At 33.2% G+C, this 26,229-nt stretch overlaps 1 protein-coding gene across 6 annotated transcripts in view; it reads right to left on the bottom strand.

Moving 5' to 3' along the window:
* The window catches only part of USP15 (ubiquitin specific peptidase 15), a 134,976-nt gene that overhangs the window by 23,696 nt on the left and 85,051 nt on the right, over window positions 1-26,229 (bottom strand). Inside the window, exons 7-9 of one of the 6 annotated variants that reach the window (XM_070370525.1) lie at window positions 25,294-25,380; window positions 19,355-19,499; window positions 3,470-3,609 (exon numbers count right to left, since the gene is read on the bottom strand). In XM_070370525.1, coding sequence (XP_070226626.1) covers window positions 3,595-3,609; window positions 19,355-19,499; window positions 25,294-25,380 — 247 coding nt within the window. In that variant the 3' untranslated portion in view covers window positions 3,470-3,594. Of the gene's footprint in view, window positions 1-3,463; window positions 3,610-19,354; window positions 19,500-22,080; window positions 22,371-22,443; window positions 23,617-25,293; window positions 25,381-26,229 lie in introns of those variants that run through there. The other 5 variants (XM_070370521.1, XM_070370523.1, XM_070370526.1 and 2 more) reach the window with 5 other exon arrangements.

Genomic DNA, 26,229 nt, shown 5'->3' with positions numbered 1-26,229 from the left:
TACATAACCTATGTATCCCTGAGATAAACCTTATTTTAAATGTGAACTATTAAGTCCTAAATAGTCTCCCAAAGCATCTTATTTGTTAAAGGTAATGTTTTCAGGAACTCATGACCTTAATTTTTCTAAAAATTTGTACAAATACATACAAATACAGATATTCAATTGTTCTAATACACAGTCCATAGTATTTTAAAAACTAAACTGATATCAGATTTTTCTTCCACCTCTTGAAAATACCATACTTTTTTCCCTTGCTTTGAAAATAATGGAGTCATTATATTCTTGAAATAATACAAAAACCAGTTATATATTAAGTTCTCTTTGGGTATCAATTTCAAGGTACAGTTGGAATAGAGCTCAAACAACTAAAATATTTTCACGTTCCAGGTGATATCAGTATTCAATGCCATCGCTCTGGCAGAAGAAAAGAAGCTGGTTTCTTAAATTTGCTCATAATACAATTGATTTGTAATTTATGCAACTCATTACTCAATCTTTTATCATGAGGCTTTCTCAGAAACATGAACACCTTTGACAATTACCAGAAAATTTGATATTGGACTGGCTTCCATTAAGTACAATATTTTAAAGAATAAAGATAAATTTAATTAGTACAGTAATAAAAACTAGAACCAGAGTTCTAAAGCATATCTCTCAAAGATTCTTCTAATATAAAAAACACCACTTTCCTATCTGTTTGGAAGTGTTCCAAGATAATTCCTTTCCTAAGGCATATGAATTCCTATATATGTAGACATAGAAAATGTCCTTATTAACTCATAAGCTACTTTACTCCAACAACAGAATATAGACCAGAAATCATACAACGTACGTTGTGCCTATGTGTATATATCTCTTATTCTCAATACTTTCTGAACTGGAGAAAACAACCACCACCACCCACAAAACTTTCATCCATAACATACATCATTTTTCTTATAAAAAACTGAGAATTAAAAAACAAAACACAAACCCTGAGAATATATATGAATGTATCATAAAAACAAAAAAGGATTATATAAACAATATTAGCATGTTATTTTTATGGCCACTTATGAGTTTTTTTTGACATTCTACTCGTCATATGACATGCTGAGCTTCACCTCTATTACATTCATTTGATTTCAAAGCTTGACACTGACTAAATGCCAATACTTCCATAGTTTAAGAACTAGCTCTTACAATTCACCATCAAAAAACAAGGTCCAAATATAAAGTAATGTGACTAATCGTAAAACACGTATCTTAAGCCATATTTTGTTTGTATTACAATTGTATTTAGAGTCAGTCCTAATATTGCATAGAATTTTGTCAAATACCATTTTAAAAATGAATCAATAATCAGACTGAAGAAAAAGATTCTGTATTAGTAGTTTCAATTCTTTTTTTCAGTTCTACCTCTGTTAATTGCTACCAACCCAACTCTCTCCACCCACCATCACGTGTGCGTGCTCAGTCGTGTGACCCCACAGACTGCAGCCTGCCAGGCTCCTCTGTCCATGGAATTTTCCAGGCAAGAATACTGGAGTGGGTTGCCATTTCCTTCTCCAGGGGTAGTTTCAATTCTTGATGCAAAAGAGAAAAAGTAAAAAAACCTACATTAATTAACAGGCAAATGCACTTGTTAACTAGGGTAAATACTCATTTAAACTTTTTATGATCCCAGGGCAAGTTAATACTGTGCAAAACTGACAAGAGCATTTGAAGATCTAAGTATTAAAAACTAAATTGTGTATTTAGTATATGGTAATATGAATACTAAAATTTCATATTTAGTATATAGTAGACTTTGGTACCCTTGCCTGGAAAATCCCATGGACAGAGGAGCCTAGTAGGCTGCAGTCCATGGGGTCGCTAAGAGTTGGACATGACTGAGTGATTTCACTTTCACTTTCTTACATTGGAGAAGGAATGGCAACCCACTCCAGTGTTCTTGCCTGGAGAATCCAGGGACGGGGGAGCCTGGAGGGTTGCCCTCTATGGGGTCACACAGAGTTGGACACGACTGAAGCGACTTAGCAGCAGCAGCAGCAGATTTTTGGCATTCATTATTTTAGCCTGTGTGACTCAGCATCTTCACAGCTGGCTAACTGGAAGGTTCAGGATATAAGCTAGTATGAAAAGATGTTGGTCCAGGAAGAATGATGAGAATGGTGTATTATGTGCAAACCAATCATTCTGTGAGCAAATGTATCTGTTCCTCAATGTGGCTTTATACTTCTCTACTTGTGCTCACATATGCATTAAAATCAAAATTGCATGTAAGAATGTGAATTTGAATTAGGGATCTTATGATATATTTCTTAAAGTATTAAGACTGAGCCTTAGCATGTACTCTTTCCCTTAGTATGTTCTTCCCCTGTAAGAAATTCCTACTTATTCTTTAAAACTCATCTCAGTATCTCAGTACCTCAAAGATAAACTAATGTTCCTTCTTCTGGACTAACTCTATTAACTTGAACTCTTATACTGTCTTTATCCTGAGAGCAGAGTCCGTGTTCTATTCACTTTTGTAACTCAGCATCTAGCACAATGCCTGGCACATACCGTAATAAAGGTGTGATGAATGAATTTAAAACTTATATGGTAAAGCAGTTCTTACAGAGACTGAGAACAGTGGGAAAACACTTGACTAAGATCTGAATTGCAGCCTGCTATATAACTATAACTTACTCAAAGCTCTACAAGTTAAAAAATAAAAGTCCAAATAATGCCTAAAGAGGGTTTCTTAATGAAGAAAAAGTTAACTAATGTGAATTCTCCAAAAAATAACTCTCAAGATAAATCCATATAAGTAAAAGATACGTGAAAGGAAAATATATGGTAATATATTTTCATGATGACTCTTTCCCTCAAATCAACCTGGAACTAGACATAATAATTCTTCAGAGAATTACTCTAAATAATCAAATATCTCATCTACTGGACAATGTATATGGATCAATGTATACAGACTTTTAACCACTGTCACCATGAAGAACTCTTTTTTAAAAAATGCATATAGTATTCAACTATTTTAAAAAGTGTTAATTATCTATGAAAAACTCTGGTTATACATTTCCACCTTTAACCCAACATGCTATAATTGGTGTTATTATGTGAAGTCTGATTTTCTCTAATTATTTAAATTTCTTGGAAAGACTACAATGATTTTTAAAAATAACTTCCTTAAACACACATGCAAAAATCCTATTGTTCTTATATTACTGTCAATAAGTTCTTCCATTAAATGTTCTGATCAGTAAGACTGATGTTTCTAGAATTCTCTGAAAAAGTGACTCATTTTAAGAGTCTCTATTTTGTATTTCACTACAATCTTTCAGTTTTTAAAAAAACTGACCAAGTGATATCAAGTTCTACTACATAACCAAATCTCAAGTCTATAATCAACATATTTTAGGAAATGAATAATTAATAGCCATCCCAATAACTTGTAATGAATCTGGAATTTCCCCAGTACCTGGAAAATAGTCAAAGTAATCCCCTTCAAAAAGAGAAAGTTGTCTTTTGTAATGCTGAATATGAACCACTCCCTTTCTGTTCAGGTGCTCCAGAAGCCCAATTTTCAAGTGATCATGTATGCTCACTATTTTAGTAAACCGGTAACTAGAACAGGAAAGAAAACAAACTTAATTTTTGATTACCTAAAGCCTTTGAGAATTGTGTAACTCATTCTGTAACTGATCAAAATGTAATCCCACTCACAACTCTTAAAGTAGCTACACTTTCAAACTGACCAATGCTAAATATAGGAACCCAACCTAAAATGGAAATTATTTTCTTATGATTTAAAAAATAAAACCTAAAGTAATCCATGGTTAAAGTAATCTTAGAATACCCCCCAATATATTTTTCTGGATTTTAAGATTAGATGGATAAAGAATTTTCAGATTTGTCAGATTGGACGTTTTTTTTTTTTTTTGTCATGACAACAGTATAAACATTCTAAAAAGGTACTGTATAACTCCAAAGCATTCTATTAAAACTGGGATACTGGCTCTATTTATGTAATAAAGTAGTGGATAAGACAGAAAAGTATGATGTAGACTTTCACAATGAAGAACTACAAATCTAAGCCTGCCCTTTCACCATGGAGATTTGAAAAACGAGATTTATAAGACACTTCATATTTTATTTTTTGTTATTTTTCTCCTTAGAAAAGGAAAATCTCATATTTGAGGGATCAATTTTGAAGTTTCTCTATATATTCTGGGGAAACAAATACAACTAAAGCCATGTTTTGCTTTACATTTCCATTCTCCAAGTTTTCTTTAAAGAATAAATTTGTGTATGTAAAATACAAATGGATATAATTTTCTTTTTAGTTTTAAAAAACTTTAAATATTTTTTTCCCTCTCCCACCTACTTAGTGAAGAGAGAATTGGCATACACACTACTTAAAATATTGGAATTTTACATAAAGCAGTTTTAAAGGCAGCATTTTTAACTAAACAAAAATATTCTAACATTTTAACATTTTACCATTAATCTGGCACTATGCTTAGGACATGAAAAAATTAAACTTCATTTAAAATCTCTGCTATCACCATTTTCTTCAAATTCTATGGAATCTATTTTTCACACACTACTTGAATTTAATAAGAATTATTATGAAAATTTAGTTAGTATGACAACTAATGGGAAACCTTTTGGCTAGCAAAGAAATGTCAATGCCTCTTCCCCTTCACCTACAGGACTGAGAAAGAAGAATTCTGTCAGCAAGACTACACTGCTACTTACAGTATCTCCTGTAATTAGAACTGTCATGCTTAAAAAAGCATGATTATATAAGACTAGTGCTTTTTCATATTTAAAGCTAAAAGTAGAAATTGGATAGAAGATCCACTGGATAGAAGATACCACAGAGATATATTTCAAAACTTTTGGGATAATGATTATATCAATAAGGATACTACAAGCTTCAAGAAGTTGCATGATGTTTTAAAACTAATGGACTGCCAACAGCAATTGTAAAAAAAAAATTTTTTTTAGTAACAGGTTATATATTGAATGATTTTATGTTTAGATATTCAGTTTACTGAAAGCATTCTAAAGCTAAATGATTCTAATAACATTAGTAAATGTTAGTGCAAGTTGTATTTTAGAGGACTAAAGCTTACAAACTCAATTTTAATGTTTAGCAGCTTATCTCCTACTCTGTTTTAATAATTCAGAACTGGCTCACAATAAAATTAATGTCAACATTTTAAGCAAGGAGACTGTCAAAGGTTTTAAGAAGAAATAAACTTTTATAATTTTGTGAGTGTTCAGTCCCTCACAAACAATATTCAGTAAAGAAACATTTTTGAATAAATGAGCATTAAGAACTGCATGAACCATTCATCTTTTAGATCTAGGCACATACAGAAAGGTATAGCAGAATTTTTTTAAAAAAAGCTTCACTGACTTACTACATTCTTTAAGAGAACCACCAAGTCATATACTTCTCTGTATCGTTTTATGGCACTAGGCACATAATTGACAATATTTAAGCTGAGTTGAAACAGAAGTTTAAGAACTATGTGATAACATGAACTATGAAGGTTTCTATTTTCATAATAAAAAAGAACTCAACAAATATTAAGAACAGAAGATCATTATTTTAAGAGTCTCTAGAAATATAATGTTCTAAAATGATGTTTTCATATCATTCACTGTGAAATCATTAAAGAAACACTTTGCACACGAGTGAGGGTATGTTCTGACAAGCTGTGATTAACATGGCAGGCCACTTCAAGTGCTATCAAACTGGTTACATTGGCAGGTCTTTGTAAGAACTACATATATACATATATATTACATGTTATAATTCTTTTAAAAATTATTGTGCTCTTTGACACTTAGCTCCAGAAATATCATTAATGTGGTACAGGTCAAGCAAATATTTCAGGTAAATTTTCCTAACTGAGTGTTTTTCAAACCATCTATGTGGAGGGACTAATATGTTTTAAATTCTTCAAATTGTCATAGACTGATACTTTATAAAGTTCATAAAATGAAAATGAACTACTAGAAAAATGAAATAAGAAACAACATACAGAAAACAAAGCCCCATTTTTAAATTATTAGATTTAATAGAAATGAAATTACCTTAACTACTATGAAAGCTTTGGATCACTTATGCTTAATTTGTACAGTTATTTTATTGCTGACCAGCACAGTCTCATCCAAACACTGTGAGAAACACTATTGTAATGTATTGAACTATTATCTGCCATCGTATCAAACATTGGGGATATAAAAGAAAGCCAAAGACAGTCTCGAATTGTATGATTCTCACTGCGCAGTAGTTATCCGTCCAGAAGAGACAGAGGAAAAGAGGTGTGTGTGCATGTGTGTGTGGGTGTCCATGAGCAAATATGTGGGTGTATGAAAGGCAACTAGGAAGGAGGCAACATTAAATATAAAGAGACCTCAGACTTAATAAATTATGAGAATCCTTTTAGTTAAGGAGCTAGGTAGGGTCCAATTTGGATTTTATCCTTTAGGTGATACGAAATGAGTTTTAAGCAAGGAGGTATTTGCATTTAAAAACAATGACACTTTGTACTAAATGAATTAGAAGAGAATAAATGATGAACAAAAAGATGAGTTAGGAACAAAGAAATGAGTTAGATATATTTTTCAACAGTTCATTTAAAAGGCACTCAAGTGTTAAAATACTGTACTGGCAGGACAGAAAAGGATAGATACAAGTGATATTTAAGAACAGTAGAATCAACAGATTCTGTGGTAAGTCAGGTTTTGACTTGGGTCAATGATTGCACCTATAAGGTAGTATACTAAATAAAAGCACTAAGCTTCTAGGAAATACGTTCAGTCACAGACATGCTGAGTTTGAGTTATCTGTAATATTATTTAGTCAGGGATGTCCATCTAATAGTTACATTTTGGAGGAAAACTCAGGAGGGAGAATTATGGTGGAGAGAGCTTTGCGATTTGTCAGTTATAAGCAGATTTCAACTAGAGGGGCTACAAAGAGCCTAGTGAAACAGGGAGTCAAGAATGACCTTTCCAAATATAATTTCTGTGGAGTGGTATAATGGTCACAGTGATGATACAGCAGCAGTTGATACCTACACAATGCTTGTTATGTGCCAAGTACTTCTTAAGGATTTTATCTCCATGTAACAGATAAAATTAAAAAGTTTCTTATCCAAGATCATACAACTTGTAAAGTTATAGAACTAGGATTTGAAGCAGTCAAACTGCAAAATCCAAGCTTTTACCTACTGTGCTATGCTGCAGTCATGAGGATTACTGAATGGAATATGAGAAAGTAGGGAGAAAGCACAGACCATCCTTTTCAAGGTCAAGGGTACTCCATCTTCCTCTTACCTCATTTTTTTAAATAAGACTTGACCATGTACATATGTTGAAAGGAAGACAGTGAAAAGGTGAGGTTAAAGGTATAGAACAAACAAGAAATGATTAATGGAACAGGTTTCAGGGAAGGTAAGAAAGGTCTCAGGAAGATGGTAGTATAATTATGATGATATAGATACTTTGATATGGTATTCAATGAATATAAGAGGAATCATAAAGGATATATTAATACTAGGAATTTCCTTATGAACAGTAACATTCCGGTAAAGAACTTGTTTTTAATTTCTTTTAGGAACAGTTAATGGCACCCCACTCCAGTACTCTTGCCTGGAAAATCCCATGGACGGAGGAGCCTAGTAGGCTGCAGTCCATGGGGTCGCTGAGGGTCAGACACGACTGAGCAACTTCACTTTTCACTTTCATGCATTGGAGAAGGAAATGGCAACCCACTCCAGTGTTCTTGCCTGGAGAATCCCAGGGACGGGGGAGCCTGGTGGGCTGCCGTCTATGAGGTCGCACAGAGTCGGACACAACTGAAGTGACTTAGCAGCAGCAGCAGCAAGAAGAGTTACTGAAAGCTTTCTCTTGGGCAAGGTACATGATGTTTAAAAAAGCCCTGGGCAATTACTGAAAATATCAGTAATTGCCTGATATTTTAATACTGAAAATTACACAAAATATCTCAATTTTATACCAGATCTATTTAAAAATATATGTATTCATTCATATATGCATAATAAACATGCATGTGTATGTATACTAGTGTTTGTGTATGTGTCAGTCAATGACTCGATTTATATTCAAAGCAAAATCTGTCTAAATGAACACAGATCTTTAATTACACATGAGACCTGATTATTAAGCAAAGAGTGATTTTCCAGTAAACCCTTCAAATTCAAATGAATGTCATCTTTGACGCAATTACTTTAGGAGACTTTATGTTTGTTTCACTGATACTGTCACTGCTCAAAATATTTTAGGTACTTCTCTTTTTAGAGCTGACAGATGTATGAAAAAGCACTGTTATCTATATAGCATCCAGGAGGTATCAATATGTTTATTGAGTGTATGAGCAATGTGTTTTTTGCTATGGTAAAATAAGATTTCTGATGTAGGGATTTCTATGATAAAAAAAAAAAAGGGGTGCTCATCTGAACAAGTATGAGCTCTAATGTTATATAGTTCTACCTCTGGTACGTCACTGCTATTTTTATCACCAGGTTAACCAAACATAAGTCTTAGTGAATAATGTACTCAATCAAATGAAATCAAGAACCAATTCAACTGTAACCTCCTTAGGGGAAGCCTCACTTATTTCCCAATAGATCTCTTCTCTTTGCTTCTAAAACAGTTGGCTATCATGCTTTCTATATCACATATTATACCTTCTTTATTTACATGTTTATCTTATTCACTACACAATGAAATTCTAGAAGACAGGCACTGTCTTTTTCAACTCTGTATTACCAATGTCTATTCAACTCTGTATTACCAATGTCTAGAACAATGCTTGGCACAGAGTAAGTCTCAATGTATGTTTATTGGATTAGCTAAATACATTAGCCACCCAAAACAAGAAGACTAGCCTAGCTGCTCTTAATTTCTTTGACCCCTTTTTTTTTCCAACTCGAGATGAACCCAATTGTCTTATTGTATGAACCCAGCCATCTATTTTATGCATTATGTAGCTAAACACTGTTAGAATTTTAAGTGAATAAATTTATATCATTCTAAATTGATGGTCTTCAATCTCAAATGAGATCTCAGTATTGCTGAGCAATCTTGTTCTTGTGTTCTTAGCTTATAATATGGTCTCATTCTTTTGGAAGTCATCACAAAATCAAGAAACTACTTGAATCCATAATCCCCTTCTATTCTCTTGTTGCAACAGTAGTATCTTTCCTCCACTCACATGTTAAACTGTAAATCTTAGTTTAGTCCTGGAATCTCTTTTTTACAGATGCCCTCTCTTTACAGATGTAATCATTTCCCTGATGTTAAAACCAACTACAAACAGCCACATTTTTATTTCCAGTCTAAGCCTGTGTCTGTATTCCATACTCTTAGAACATCCATCTGTCTATGATGTATCAACTTGGATGTTTCATGGGCATGACAAACTGCATAAGCCTAAAATTAACTCATAATCTTCTCCTTACTCCAAACCTACCTCCCCTGTGTCTCTCCTCCCATTGTTATCATTATGTCATCATTATGATGTACAAGCCAGAAGCCAGACACACACTTGTGATTTCCTTTACTTTTCATTAATTTGAATGCTGGCTACATGCCAGACACTGTTTGAGGTAGCAGGGCTATAGCAGTGACTAAAACAAAGTTCCCATGCTCATGGAGCATGAATTGGAAGTAGGGAGAGGCAAACAGACAAAAAAACTCATATATATACATATGTGTACATATATATATAGAGAGAGAGAGAGAGCACGAGTGCCCAAGTATCAGGTGGTCATGCAATGGTAAGGGCAATTACCACTATATATAGAGCGAGGAGGGGAACATCTGACTCATATAAGTATAGAGACCCCAAGGCAGGAACATTTGTGGAATACGTGAGGGGGCTAAGTGAGGAGGGAGCAGAGTGAGCATGGAGGAAAGTGGTAGAAAATAAGATAGCAGGAGCCAGATCACGCAGGGCCTTATAGTCTCTTTTAAGAACTGTAGCTTTTGCTTAGTGAAATTAGAAGGCATTCAGTGATATGAACAAGGAGTAACAGGAAATGTTTTAATTAAAAAAAGAACCACCACAAACCTATTTATTTGGCCGTGCTGGGTCTTAGTTGTAGCATGTGGGATAGTTCCCTGAACAGAGATTGATCCCAGGCCCCATGCATTGGGGGCATGGCATCCTAGCCATTGGACCACCAGGAAAGGCCCTATTTTAAGTTTAAAATGATCTCTCTGAAAGTTCATTTTTGAGGATGAATCATAAGGGCTAAGGGTATAAGCAGAGAAATCAGTTAAAAGATAACTGCAGTAAACTAGATGAGATGATAGCTGCCTGGAACCTTTAATGCCTTTGTAATGCATTGAAATCCAAATTCCCCCTACATGATCTGGTCTTTGCCTATTTCTTTGAACTCATTTTTATCACCACCACCCCCATTTTAAATATTATCCCACGGGTTACTCATCTTTGGCTCCTCAAGCTTGCCTGCCTTAGGAGCTTTGCACATGCTGTTGCTCTGTCTGACTTCAATTCTCACCTGCCTAACAATTATTCTTTGGTCACCATTCAAACATTATTTCTGGGGAGCATGACATCCAGTATAAATCAGATGCTCTCCCAGCTCTTGTTATACTCATTGTACCTTCCATGATTTTTTCTCTTTATGATGCTTATCATGCTCACAATTTAATGTTTATACTCTACTAGACTAGGGCTTCCCTAGTGGCTCAGACAGTAAAGAATCTGACTGCAATGCAGAAGACCTGAATTTGATCCCTGGGTTGGGAAGATCTCCTGGAGAAGGAAATGGCTACCCACTCCAGTACTACTACTGCCTAGAGGATTCCATGGATAGAGGAGCCTGGTGGGCTACAGTCCATGGGATCATAGAGTCAAACATGACTAAGCGATTATCACTTTCCTCTGCTGCTGCTGCTGCTAAGTCACTTCAGTAGTGTCTGACTCTGTGCGACCCCATAGACGGCAGCCCATCAGGCTCCCCCGTCCCTGGGATTCTCCAGGCAAGAACACTGGAGTGGGTTGCCATTTCCTTCTCCAATGCATGAAAGTGAAAAGTGAAAGTGAAGTCGCTCTGTCGTATCCGACTCCCAGCGACCCCACGGACTGCAGCCCACCAGGCTCCTCCGTCCATGGGATTTTCCAGGCAAGAGTACTGGAGTGGGGTGCCACTGCCTTCTCCGTCTACTAGACTACAATTCATGGAAATAGTACTCTTTTGTTCACCACAGCATAGTCAATGTCTCCCAGAGTGAAAGGCACTTAGTGAGCCTTTGGTGAATATTTGCTGAGTAAATGAATGGATGTGCTAAGTCACTTCAGTTGTGTCTGACTCTTTGCGACCCCATGGAGTGTAGCCCACCAGGCTCCTCTCCCCATGGGATTCTCCAGGCAAGAATACTGGAGTGGGTTGTCATTTTCTTCTCCAATGAATGGATGACTTAACACTTATTATTTGAAAAAAATTATACAGCTTGATCCCCTACAATATTCTGGAGATAAAGCTCTGAATAACATTTTTTGAAAATCAACTTTATCATCAAAGGAAGAGAAATATCCATCAGTGATATTCAGAAGAATGAAAGCAATTCTAAAAGGAGTTCTTAAATTATTTCTAACACACCATCAAATATAATCTCCCAGGGAAAGTGTCTGAATCATAAAATAGTAATACTACCTTATGGAAACATTTTGTATTATGGGGACCATATATTTGGCATAAACATAAAAACATTTTTAATGGATGCACAACAATGTGAATATACTTAATACCACTGAACTGTACACTTAAAGATAGTTGAAATGGTAAACGTTGCTATGAATATGTGACCACAATAAAATAAAAGATTTTAAAAGCACTTCTTACAAGTTGACTAGTATAATTATGAAAGATACATTATCTCAGCATGTCTGAATTAAAACTGGCACACATCCTAATGTCAGCCAGTTTTAACTCATTCATTAAATTGTCTTAGTGAATGACAAGTTACTTAAACTTTCCTTGCCTCAATTTCCTCTTCAGTGAAATAAGGATACCAGATGCCCTAACTCAAAGGTCTCTATGAAGGGAAAAGTAAGAACATGACAGTGATAGGAAAAACCACCTTTACTATGCAAAGAAGGATACTGTTACTATCAAAGGTTGTAGGTTCACTGCTGCTGCTGCTACTAAGTCACTTCAGTCGTGTCCGACTCTGTGCGACCCCATAGACGGCAGCCCAACAGGCTCCCCCGTCCCTGGGATTCTCCAGGCAAGAACACTGGAGTGGGTTGCCATTTCCTTCTCCAGTGCGTGAAAGTGAAAAGTGAAAGTGAAGCCGCTCAGTCATGTCCGACCCTCAGCGACCCCATGGACTGCAGCCTTCCAGGCTCCTCCGTCCATGGGATTTTCCAGGCAAGAGTACTGGAGTGGGGTGCCACTGCCTTCTCTGGTAGGTTCACTACTGGGCTCTTAATATTTTAATATGAGTTTATGAGAATTAGTAATCTATTTTAAATACTATTATTAATTAAAGCAATGGTTTTTAGTAACCAACTCGCTCGCCAAGTATAGTTTAGAAATTATTGTAAAGAAGTGATTGGTAACACTAAGCAAAAGTTTCCATATAGATAGTACTAAAAAAAAAAAAAAAAATGAACTAAGCTAACCCCACTCCAGTACTCTTGCCTGGAAAATCCCATAGACGGGGGCGCCTGGTGGGCTGCAGTCCATGGGGTCGCTAAGAGTCGGATACGACTGAGCGACTTCACTTTCACTTTTCACTTTCATGCACTGGAGAAGGAAATGGCAACCCACTCCAGTGTTCTTGCCTGGAGAATCCCAGGGACGGAGGAGCCTGTTGGGCTGCTGTCTATGGGGTCACATAGAGTCGGACACGACTGAAGCGACTTAGCAGCAGCAGCAGCAAGCATCCATTATTGGCAAAGAAAAAACACTAATGAAGTTGATCACTGGTAACATGAATTACCACAAACTATTTTTACTCACAAACTGAAATGGAAAGATGATCTTAAGTGTGACAGTAGGAAAAAAAAAATCAAATAGAGAGGGCTTCTTGTAATTAAAACAGCATAACATTAACTGACTAGAATTTAAATACATACATTAGGACAAACAGGCAAAAGATAAAAAGCCTTTAAGATATATTTAGCATGGCCTTCTGCTTTCTAAGGCTCTATCTGTCCAATAGCTTATTTTTTCCAGTGACTAATAATACCAATTTATAAAATTTAGAACATAAACCTGATATACTTCAGAACATTCCAATCATAATGTGTTGAGTGACATGCATATTTTTAATAAAGGAAAAAAAAGGATTTTGGAAAAAGTTTTTGACATCAAGGAAATGAACTGTTTTTGATTGTTTAGGTAATACAAATAAATCTGAAACCATTTTTTGTTTTCTTGCTTCTTTACTATGCAAAGAAGGGTACTTTGGTAACTACTAAAATTGGGCAAGTTTTAGTAGTTACCATTATAAAGACTGACATTTCTTATGTTTCCAATTACAAGTACTTTGAATAATTATTAAAATCAGTACAAGATAATTCAGTCTGATTATATTAATAACTGCTGCTATATGTTAGCACTCCAAGTAATTCTACCTCGTGAGTGTAATGTAAAACAATTCTGTATTAAAATCAGATGTTATTATCTACAACTCCTTGAAATAATATTATCTACAACTCCTTGTAATCTGTACTCATGTCATTTCGTATTCTAGAATTAGGGACTGACAAAACATAAGAAAATTTATATTAACAGAAACAGAAGCATTAATCATAGAGAAATGTGTATATTAATTTGGAAGAATGTGAAGAACAGACAAGTAAGATCACTGGTTATGAAAGGCATATTTTCATGATCAGAAATCACCATTAGCCAACTTACACAGGTACAAGGCATTCGATCAGAGATACTGCTTCTGCCCCAGTTATGAAAACTAAATACTTACAGAATTATGCTATATATATACTCTTTCCCCTAATAATCTGCCTGACATTAAGGTTCTCTTTTCCCAGTCCCCTTACTTTTTCTAAAGGGAAGAAATATGTCTCCCTTTCCCTAGTTCAAACAAGGGAGAAGTAAAAACACTGGCATCTGTGATAAGAAAGTGAATGTTCTAAGTAAGGTTGTTTCCATTTCTTTACCTTTATCAAAATGGAAAGATCTGATTGAGTTGCCATTTGACAAGACGATTAAACCGTATTTATGATGCTAGTCTGCCATGTAATTTTAGGTACACAGTATGGAAGGAGCTCAAATATATTGAGTTTAATTAATTGCTTGGGTAAAAATCTGCCATAAGAATAGTATTTGAATTTTTCATCAGCCACACTCTCAGTTTATCTGAAGTTATCATTTTCTTCAAAATCTTAAACTATTTAAAAAAAATTCTTGTTTCTGTGGTTAGGTGTTTCGTTTTTGTGATTGAAAGAAACTATGTTCATTTACTGAATCAAAAGTTTGGTTAATTTGAATAAAAATTAGAAAGTTTCATGTTAAACTGTGTTTCCAAAAATTTCTTCCAATAAATGCAAAAGAAAGCTCGAGGAAGGTATAGAAAAGCATTATACTTAGTTCTGTTCAAAGCTATGAAGTACTCCAACACAGAAATAATAGCTTTAGTAGTGACTTTTTCACAGTTTTGCATTATATGAGAATCCAGTTTCTTAAAAGAATGTTATTTCTGTGTAATATTACTCATTCTCTTTAATTACATCTTAAAAAAAAAGACTTTTCAACTTTCTATATTCTTTGAAAACTTTCAACATTCTTTGGAATTTACAGAATAACTTTTTACCTAACCCAACAGACCATAGGAAAAAGCTGACTTTAAAAACATTTGAAATTTCAACTGACATTTATGACAAAGGATAAAAAATAGGTCCTTATCATCTCTTTTTTTCAATGACTTCTTAGTGTCTATTTTAAAGAAGCCCTATTACTTTCAAGTAAAGAGTTTGAAAACAACCATCTTACGCCATGCTGCTTTCCAGTGGAAAAGACCATATCACTCCCTTGCTTCAAATCCATCTGAAGAGTTGCTTCTTCCAGGAAGCCAATCATGAGCATCCTACGCCTTGACAATGAAAAAGACAAGGGTTGGAGTGCTCCTGAAATCTACTCAACTAATGCTAATTAAAATTACCTCAAAAAATGCAAATTTTAAAAACCAGACATTTTCTCAATGGAGTAGTATATTAAGGGCACTGAAAAACTACTTTGCTAACTCATTTTGCTACTGGAACACAGTGATGTATGCCTATAATCATAACTACTGAGGAGGCTGAAGCCAGAGATTGCTTGAACTCAAGAACTTTAAATTTCCTGCAGACTGATTATTCATGAAAAGTTCTATGCTGTTATATCCCCTGCTTAGTCAGTATGCCTAGGAGAGCTAAGTTAACAAAGCTCAGAAATGGAGATGATAAATATCGTTATTGAAATAACACTAAACGACAACAACAAAAAAGTTAAAAGTACATTCAATTTTTCCTTCATTCGCTAGGTCCAGGCAAAGCGGAATAAGACTTGTAGGAAAGGAGAAAAAATAAACACAGGGACTATGGATGGTAGAATTTTCCCACAGTCACTCTACTTGCTGCTGCTGCTGCTGCTGCTAAGTCGCTTCAGTCGTGTCTGACTCTATGCGACCCCATAGACGGCAGCCCAACAGGCTCCTCCGTCCCTGGGACTCTCCAGGCAAGAATACTGGAGTGGGTTGCCATTTCCTTCTCCAGTGCATGAAAGTGAAAAGTGAAAGTGAAGTTGCTCAGTTGTGTCCGACTCTTAGTGACCCCATGGACTGTAGCCCGCAAGGCTCCTCCGTCCATGGGGTTCTCCAGGCAAGAGTACTGGAGTGGGTTGCCATTGCCTTCTCCGGTCACTCTGCTTAACTCCTTCAGTAAAAAAAAAAGATAAAATATCAACGTAATGCCTATTCATTTATGATGTGCCAGTCACTATCCTAAGAACTTTATATTCATCAACTCAATCCCCATAAAACTCCTAAGATAAGGGGACTATTGATATTATTTTCCTCACCTGAGGAGAAAAATAAGTTGGAGAAATAACTTATACAGGGTAGCACAGCTAATTAGTAGGAGAGATGTTAAACTACTCCTAAAGTCCTAGGATTCCATGAGCATGCTCCTGGGGCCATTAAATAGAAGAAAAGCAGACAGCACTCTGGGTACTTCAACCAACCAAAGCAACTTCATTGTATCTATTTAATTGCTGAGGAGACAATTAAAGTTTTCACGGTAATAATTCAAAAAAGATTTCACGTTAAAAAGCAAAACATCTGAAAATTACAATATCAAGGCTATAATCTTAATAGGTCAGGACATATGTCTAAATGTATCTCACATGTTTGACATCTAGCAAATATTAACTAGATAAACAAACTATATGGCAGTACTATACTCATCAGAAAAATTTAACACTTATCCATACCATTAAATCAGAGAAAATCTTGAGTACCAGCATTTTTAAACTGAATAATAACAAAGATAATATTAAATAACACTCAAATTTGTGCTGCTTAGTTTTTAATCACAAATGATCAATTTCATTATCTCAAGGCTACTGATGGGTTAAGCATAACCTATGCTCACACAAAAAAATTGCAATGCTTTTGCACCCATGTTTTTAAAGATATTGTCAACAATTATACTGCCTGATGTACTAATGCTCACTCATATCTTTTAGAATTACTGAATTAATAAGAGATTATATTACAATTCAAATTATCAGTAGAAAATTTATTTTATAATATTTATTGAAGTTAATGAACTATCTTTCATTTCACAGAAGTTACAAGGAAACTTAAATGGTGAATTTTCTACTTCAAAGCTGACATCTAAAGCAATTAAAAATTATAGATGCTTTAAGAAAATAAAACTGAAGTACTAGCTTTTCGAATTCTGCATGTGGATTAAAATTCAAAAGCAGCAAAAATTAAAACTAATTTTTTCTCTTCCCCAACTTGGAAAGTTTTATTTTAATGCGAGTAGTTCTTTAAAATACTTTGCTGAAATTTTCATGAAAAATTTCTCTTTTATGATTATCAGAAAATTACAAACTATCACCCTAACAAACCTCATCCTCACATCTGTATCTCAGCTGAAATGAAACAAAAAGTGAAATATATTAAAGAGAAGTCAGCATTAGGTATACCAGTTTATTGTAATAAAACTGCTTTCAACAGAAGAATAAAGTAGTAAAATGAAGTTTTTACCTTAAATATACACAAGGGAAGTTCAACAAATGCCAAATCTAGCTCAACATAGTTGATTAGTAGATTTCATTTTAATATTCATTTTTGAGAAACTGAGTTAACCATATGGGGATAACACTAAATAGACTATAACAAAGGCACAGGAAATGAGAATGTAATATTGCCTTAGAAGAAATTTAGTTTGAATGTAAGCCAAAGACTCTCTGGCATTAGCATGAACACTAATTCTTGTTCTAATGGACTGAAATTTTTTATGCTTATGCAACTACAATTTTTACAAAAGTCCTATTCTTAATCCTTATGAAAAATCACCAAGATTGGTTTTCCATACTAGAATGTTAAAACAAAAACAAAACCCAAAAGACCTCAAGATATCAAGCCTCCAGAATGAAAATAATTTTGGTAATGCAAGGATAAGCAGTTGTATAAAAATTAATGTGACTGGCGATATGAGAAAGGGTTTTCTGATACTGATATAACCACTGTTTATATATATAAAACATTTTCCAGAGATGGCGCTAAATATGATTTTTCAGTGATTAGGTAGAGTAGTCCAACAGATACAGAAACAAAATGACAATGTCTGCCCTGTCCCTATCTCAGAAAGCTCAGCAGCCATGCACTGTATTATCTAAATTAAACTGTCAGGATAACAATAGTTTTGGCTTGTTCTTTTCAGATGAGTTACCTTTCTCTTCTTCCGAAAAATAAAGACAAAATATTTTAAAATTAAATTGTCTAACTAGTGCTAGGATCCTAGAAAAAAATTTTGGATAAAGTGATTCACATTAAAGTATAAGCAGTATTAATCATCAAAGTAGGTTTAAAGGAAAAGTTTATTAAACCTACACAATATCTGCTTGAGCAGACAATTTATTGACTGGCTCACCTTTAAACCAAGATATCTGGAATTTATCAATTTTACACACCCTAGTGTGTGTCTTAAAAAAATTGTCAACTCCTAGTCAAGAGTTATGATGGCTAAATTCTAATTTTTCAAGAATGCTATAAAGACAATGGTTAATTTAGGAAACAAGTGGATTAATGAGAATGTATAAATTATTTAGAATTTTGAATGAAGAAGAGTCCTATACTTTTTTCAGACAGTCAAAAAGATTTACAAGTATGTCCTTTTCAATCTACATTTGTGTTTAATCTGTATCTTTGGAGGGTGCCTCCTGGGCATAGGCAATTCAGTATTTAAATCTGAATAGAGAACAGAATACTGTAGATTTAGAAATAAAATTCATAATTGGGGGAAAAAAAGACTTGACAAATGTAGGTAAAATTCAAATATCAAAATAGTATACCATTATCTTGGGCTCTTTGAAACACAAAATTTTATTTTAAAAGGGAAATAAAATAACCGGCTATAATTTTATGCATAGTGACAGTGATATTCAAGTATATACAGATCTTGTTACTTCTAAATCAAAGATATCAGTATTTCACAAGTAAAGTTGGAAGAAGGTACAGACAATAGGAAGAAAAAGGAAGCTCTATGGAACAGACAAAGGGGAAAAAAGGGCAGTGATCTCTTATATCCCCAAATTGAAAGAGCATTAAGGGAAAGTGATTTTTTAAAATGCATATACAAAATTTCATTAAATTTTATTTTTTAAAATCTTAATTTCACATTAAGGTAAAAAAAGATTTAAAAATAATTTTTTTTTTTTTTTTTTTTTTTAGAACACTGGTGACCATAAAAAGCATTTTCTGAGATTTCTACCCATGTCTTAAAAAACAAGAGACTTCACGTAAAGGAGAGATCTCACTAGTTTTTTTTTTCTTCTCAGAGACCCTAGGTTTTCTGATTGGAATTATATTTTCCCATGAATTTATATTTAATCTACTATGTGATAATCAATCACATGCCACCTAACTGAGAAGCATAAGGTATTCTACTACCAGCATCAGAATGAAACAAATGTGCATTCTTCAAGCTTCCATGAAAACAAAAGCTCTTCAAACATATTATATAATATTCAAGTTCTGACATGTAAAACCCAACTCTATTCCTCCTGTATTAATGATTTCCATAAAGCACAGGAGTTTCACTTTGTTTGGAAAGACCTACCTGAAAAGCTGAGTTCATGAAACACGTATTTCCCAAATTACTTAGGCCACAGAGGCCTGGTTGTTCATTGTTTCTTCCAGGTTCTGAATAATCATAGTTCTTATAAGCGGTATATGATGGGAGACAATAATTTGAGTTTTTCACACTGGAAGAAAAAACAAAAAATATTTTTCATAATGCACAATTATCATCATACAGTTATAATGAACAGGGTCCTATTTGAGATAGGTGGTCAGTTATTAATTTTTTTATAAAGTACTTAACTGAGGTACTTCTAACATGAACCCAAATCACAACAATCCCCTTAATTAATTCCTCATTCAATCAACAAAATCACTGTATCATATACCACATCAACCAATACAAACCACATTATATCTTTCTACCCTTAATTAACTGGAGCAGCTTCACAGCTTGCTCTGTTCTTCACTGCTCCAACAAATTTGAAAAATTCAGATTTTAAACACCACCCGCAGCAATAAATCACCTCATTTATGTCCATTTTACATATTGCTATTGTAATAGAGTGGGAACAAGAGAAATAGGAAGACTTGTGCTTTAGTTACAGGTAAGAGCACAGATTTCCAGGGCCTCTGTGACATCACTATTCTGATGCACTGAAGATTCTATTTATAGTATTCTATGCTAGATCAGCAAAACTAGTATTCAAATGCAGAAAAACATCTGGGATGATTAGGTATGCAAAACTGAAATGATTCTAAGCAAGTACATTTCAGTATTATTATTACAGAAAGAATCTTCTAGCTTGTTAGATAAAAGGAGTTTATTTAACTAGATAAATACAACTTCAGGATAATATGTACTATGATGAGTACAATAGATAATAATCTTTAAATAATGATGTAATATTCAACCTTTAGAGAATCAGAGTAATTTTACAAAGAACTAAGAAAATCAATAAGCTAGATTCCTTTTTTTTATATGTAGTTAAAAATTCGTTTGTGGAAAATAATGGCTCCTTAATTTTTTTTTAATGAATTTATTTATTTTAATTGGAGGTTAATTACAATATTGTATTGGTTTTGCCATACATCAACATGAATCCACCACAGGTATACATGTGTTCCCCATCTGGCTTCTTAATTTTTAATAGGTTACCTTATAAGCTATTTATGATGAATGCTTTGGATAAACCTAAATAAGAATCAAGGTCATTTGGTAAAAACAAACAAAAGAACACACTATCACAAATAAACTTGGTAAATCAGTAACTCTGATAATCTCAATTGGCTATAATTTATTCCTGGTATTACTTTTTCAAAAACAGTTTTTACTTGTAATTTCAAATAACTTTTCATTGTAGCTTCTATACTCTCACTTTATAATTACAACAGTTTAAATGAACTGTACTACTGTCTGTTCTAACAAAACCTTAAGTAAACATACATGCCCCAACACAAAATCCTATCAATCAATAATTATACACATAATATTATACCATTAATATTTTTGTATTCATTACAAATAAAAGATCAACTCTCATACTAAAAAATTAATCTACCCTAAACTTAAAAATAGCAGGGTCCAAAGCGGATTCATGTTGATGTGTGGCAGAACCAATACAATATTGTAAAGTAATTAGCCTCCAATTAAAATAAATAAAAGTGCTTCATAGACTTGTAGCTATTTACTTGTTTTAAAGTTAGAGGAAAAAAAATGGGTTCAAGCATCTTTCAAAGATCACTAGCCTTATAATTTTTATTACCAGTAACTAAGTCCAAGGCACCTGTCAACAATTCAATATATATTAACTTAATAACTGATTCTTGACTCTAACTTCTAGGATATGTAACAGAAAAACTGAATTGTGTTTTTCTTTCTTCCCTTTAGAAGCGCTTAAAATCAAGGCCAAAGGTCTACATTTTCAACATGTTGAAAACCAATATATATATATATATATAATTGTTATATTTAATATATGTATGCTATATATATATATATATATCAGCTATAAAATTATAATAAAAGAAGACATAATACAGAGGGAAAGTAGGCCCAAATGTATGTTCATGCACATACACACACCCATATCCACACTCACATCCAAGCAAATGAAAAGACTAAAAGCACACTTATAAGCTTATTCATATTCTGATACTCCCTACCCCCAATAACAAACAAATGTTGAAAACTCAACTCTTCTTTGTGGCAAGAGGATGGAGTTTGCTGGGACAGGGATTCCTATTTACTGAAAAATGAATACAAAACTCATATGCAAAAGCAGTGTTTGGTTTTATCTTTTAAGATCTGAATACTTAAAGGATATCTGTGTTTTAGTTTAAGTGACAGGATAAGAATAAACCTTGTCCAAAGACTGAGATACTAGTCTAGATGCTCAATGATAATAATGAAAACAAATTAAAAATATTTTAATACTGTTTTCATTGGTCACTTAAAATCCACATCTTTTGTGCTCTTTAAATCAAATAAAGTCTGCTGAGGAAAATACCAAAGCCAGCAGCTCTTTAAACACTTAAACAAAGAACATGGAAACCTAAGCCCGAAAGACAGTTTCTATACCTTTCATGATGACTTCTGCTATTTTTTCCTAAAAAGTGTAAGCTAGTCCTTATCCCATAGGGTTTGCTACTTTGCAAAAATAAATGAGTTTTCCAGGAATCTTAATAAGAATTTTAATACTATATTAATTATGTATTATAAATCTATCATCTTAAATGAATATACATTTAAAAGTTTATGCTTACTTTGCAGTTAATGAAATGATGCTTCCACCAAGTAACTTGTCAAAAGCCAGATCACTAGCTAGCTCTGGCAGTCGTTAGTTCCAGTTCCTTTTCATCGCTTAATCTCTTACACAAAGTCATTTCCATTGCAAATGAAAGAGTTTTAAATGAATTAACAGAAAAACAGAATGTGCTCTGATGTGGAAACCCATGAGTTGAGACAATAAATACATTGAAGATATTTATTTTTAAAGGCAGTATTATAGCAAAACAAATGTAGCAAGACAGAAGAAAATGCAGCGAAAAGAAAGATTTTGGCATATATAATGAATATTATATGAATTAATAAGAAAACTACAAGGAAAACAATATTCAGGCATCTGATTCTTCATAATATTAGTCTTTAATAAAAACTTAATCTTTATTAAACTTATACAATTCCAAGTACACTTTGTTATTACTATAACAAATATTCTTATTTCTAAAAATGAAAATTTTGTATCTTAATAATGTATCAGTTTAAAGCTTGAATTTGTAAATAAATGCCATATAAACTTGTATGTCAGAACTATTGGTTTTAACATGCACTTTCACTGGAGTATATAGCCACATACATGAAGTTTCATAAATGTACTTAATTTAACAATGTTACTACCCATTTTACATACTTTTAATTAAAGAAATCATGCTATTTCCATCTGAAGTCTTAAGCAGCTACTTATTTCCACAAGTTGAAAAGAAAGTCAAGAAGTAAATTTTATGTAAGATAATTGTTTAGGTAAACATGACAACATTAATTCAAGTTTTTTCAAGTTAAAAAAACTCTTCATTTCATAAATGTTTAAATTTTGTTCCTTACCTAAGAAAGGTAAGTTTTACTTTGAAGTAAAGTGGTACCAGCAACTATTTACTATTAAAATTTCCAATATGAAAGGACTATTTTAGTGTCTACACAAATATAAATAGCTAAAAACATAATCTAGTCATAGGAGTATAATCATTATTCATGTTTTAAATTTAAGAAACCACTCCCAATTCCCCTTTTTAATATTTTCTCCAGTCAGAGGTTTTGAAATCACATTGTACTGTCATATTTTTACAATGAGAAGGAAATAAGACAAAAATAGAAGCACCAGACCACATGTACTAATATGGCTACTCTGGTCAAAATACAGTCTATGTTCAATACAGTCTATAACATTGTTCAATACAATGTCAAAAAACCTCTCTCCAAAGAATAACTATAAATACATGTAGAGAATAACTAACATGTATAGAATAACTATAAATACATGGAACCAAATTCTTTTACAGTAAATGTGGGAGCCATCTGCAATCGGCAGAAACACAAATATTTTATCTCATATGAGAAAATTACTTTTAATGAATTAAAAGATACCATGTAAAATACAAACCAGATTATAGGAGGATTCCTTTCACTCTTTTGCTTGAGAATAAACATTTTTGAATAGAAGAGAACATACTACATTGAAATTTTGGATATCCAGTGTCTTCAATATTTCGCTATTATACTACAGTGTGCATATCTTGTTACTACTGAAATAAAGGAATAAATGTTTTAAATCTTGATACAGATAGCAAACTCTTTTCGAGAAAAGTTGGACTAACATTCCAACCACTCAAACAGAATCCTTACAAGAAAATATATCATCACTTAACTTTTCCCAGTGCGATGGAGGTGGGGGGAAGTAGATGGAGTTGTTAATGGTTTTAATTTACCTATCTCTAGTTAGTGAATTTGAACATTTAAAATGTTTAATTCTTTTATTTTTACAGCCCAGCTACATCATTTACTCACTTTTCTAGCCATCTGAAAAAATTCCTTGCTGGTTTTTATAAGCTTGCTATATTAAGAATATTTGCCCTTCATTGCCATTTCTGGCAAGAATTTTCTCCACTTATTTGCCTTTTAATTTTTATATATCTGACAATTAATACTTTTTAATAGCAATCTAATTTTTCTAACAGCATTTCCTGGATAATCTGCCCATTCTCCATTAGTCTAGAATATTGATACTTTCTGGTCACATTAAATTCTTTTGTATGTAACAGTCTGTTTCTGAGTTGTCTTTTCTATTCCATTGATCTGGAGGTGTATTACTGGGTCAGTACTTTGTTGTTTGAATTCTATCTTTATAACAGGTTGTGATATTTAATAGGATTAATCATTTTCAATGTTTTTCCTTTCCAAAGTTATTTTGGCTATTCTTATATATTTATAATCCAGATGTATGTTAAAATTGGAATCATTTTATCAAGCCCCACCCTCCATAAGAATTTTAAGGGAACATTAATTAAACCTATAAAGTCAATTAATGGTGCTTTTTAAAAGAGTATTTCACAAATAGTCTCAAGTATTTTTGAATTAATTCTCTAGAATAATCAGATGTCATTTATGAACTGGACAAGCAGTGTAAATATTTAATAGCATAAACACTGTAAATCTAATATAGAAGTGACAATGTATACATCCAAGAAGTAAAAGGATGATAATCATCTCTGGATTAAAGTTCTTTCCATAATGGACCAGACTAATTATAGTTTTCTTTTTAGCCTTTCCTATAAAACCATGTCAATTTTCAAGGCAATATATCCATGTCAGATGTTATTGTGAATACCAAGTGACTTTCATCATTTTTCTTATAGCAATATATTCAAAGGCACACACTGTCACGTAATTTTTATTTATCCCAAGATTCTGAGTATTCGTGGTAGAGCAAAGGAATTGTTTCTCCAAGCTATTTAAGAAAAAGTAATTGCTTTTTTCATAAATAAGAATTTGTATACACTTTTCAATTTTACTGACTGTACCTTCCAACTGAATCACAGATACACACTTTAAAAAAAACACCATATGCTGTCTGTGATTACATGTCTAGTTCTAAAATGACATCTGAAATTCATACTCTTCTTAAAAATTTGAATGATAACAGACTTTATATATGTCAATAATTAGCATTTAGAATATAAAACTCTGAAAGTGCTTTATTTCTCTTTTAGTAAATTATTGTAGTATATATATTAAATCAAGAAGTTTATACTTCTGCTTGCTTTCTTGCAAAGTTACTCTTAGAAGAACTGACAAGTGATTTAAAAGAAAATCAATTTTAATGCATTAAGACTTTTTTATTCTGAATTTTAGTTACAAGAGATTTTTTGCAACCACAATAGGGTGATCAATTAAACAAAGAGTTTTTAAGATTCAGTGCTTACTTTCTGTTGTTGATGTTGTTATAATTATTTGATAGAGATGAAGGAGAGATCTTTGGTAAAGTTGAAAAATTGGATGCACCTGGGGACCTTTAAAAATATGAAAATGTTAAATTAGATAAAAAATGCTGAATTTTGAAATTAATTATGAAATAAAGAAAAGAACTAACAGATGACAATGTATGTAGTAAATGAATGCTGGAAAACAGATTTATGACAAAATCATCATCCTTTGGTTTTCAATTTCTGATGTATTCATTCATATAAAAAATAATGGTATATAAGGGAACTATTTTCAAAAGAAATTTATCAAATTAAATATAACACTTAGTATTATTCTCATAAATCTACTAATGCAATACACCCATTTCTGAGTTCAGGTAACCATTACTGATATTTTACAATCAATAATTTTCTTAAGTCAGTGGAATTAAAATACTGAATTTTTAAAGGAAGCATGTTAAAGAAATCCACTTTGTCTCAGTAGATACCGAGCACGCATGCTCAGTTGTTCAGTAGTGTCCAACTCTTACAATCCTATGGACTGTGGCCTTTTAGGTCCCTCTGGCCATGGGATTTTCCAGGCAAGAATACTGGAGTGAGTTGCCATTTCCTACTCCAGGGATCGTCCCAACCCAGGGATTAAACCCACATCTCCTGCACTGGAATGCAGATTCTTTACCACTGAGCCACCTGGGAAGCCCCCAGAGTGTACCATGGCATTGTGATTATACACAACACAGATATCAGAGGATTTACCAATTTTAAAAGTGTAAGGCAAGAGGGATAAAAGAGCAAAGAGAATTCCAAACATAATCCCATGAAGCAATATTTGGCCAAATTCATCCCTGCAAAAACTGAACAGATACAAATCTGACTGCATACTACACACCTCACTAGTTCAGATCTTTTTGGAGAAATCTCAATTACTAGTGGCTT

Source organism: Bos mutus, chromosome 5 (assembly GCF_027580195.1).
Source record: "Bos mutus isolate GX-2022 chromosome 5, NWIPB_WYAK_1.1, whole genome shotgun sequence".
Classification (NCBI taxonomy): Eukaryota; Metazoa; Chordata; class Mammalia; order Artiodactyla; family Bovidae; genus Bos; species Bos mutus.
The sequence above is the reverse complement of the archived record's forward strand: the minus strand, read 5'-3'. Positions and strand labels throughout refer to the sequence as shown.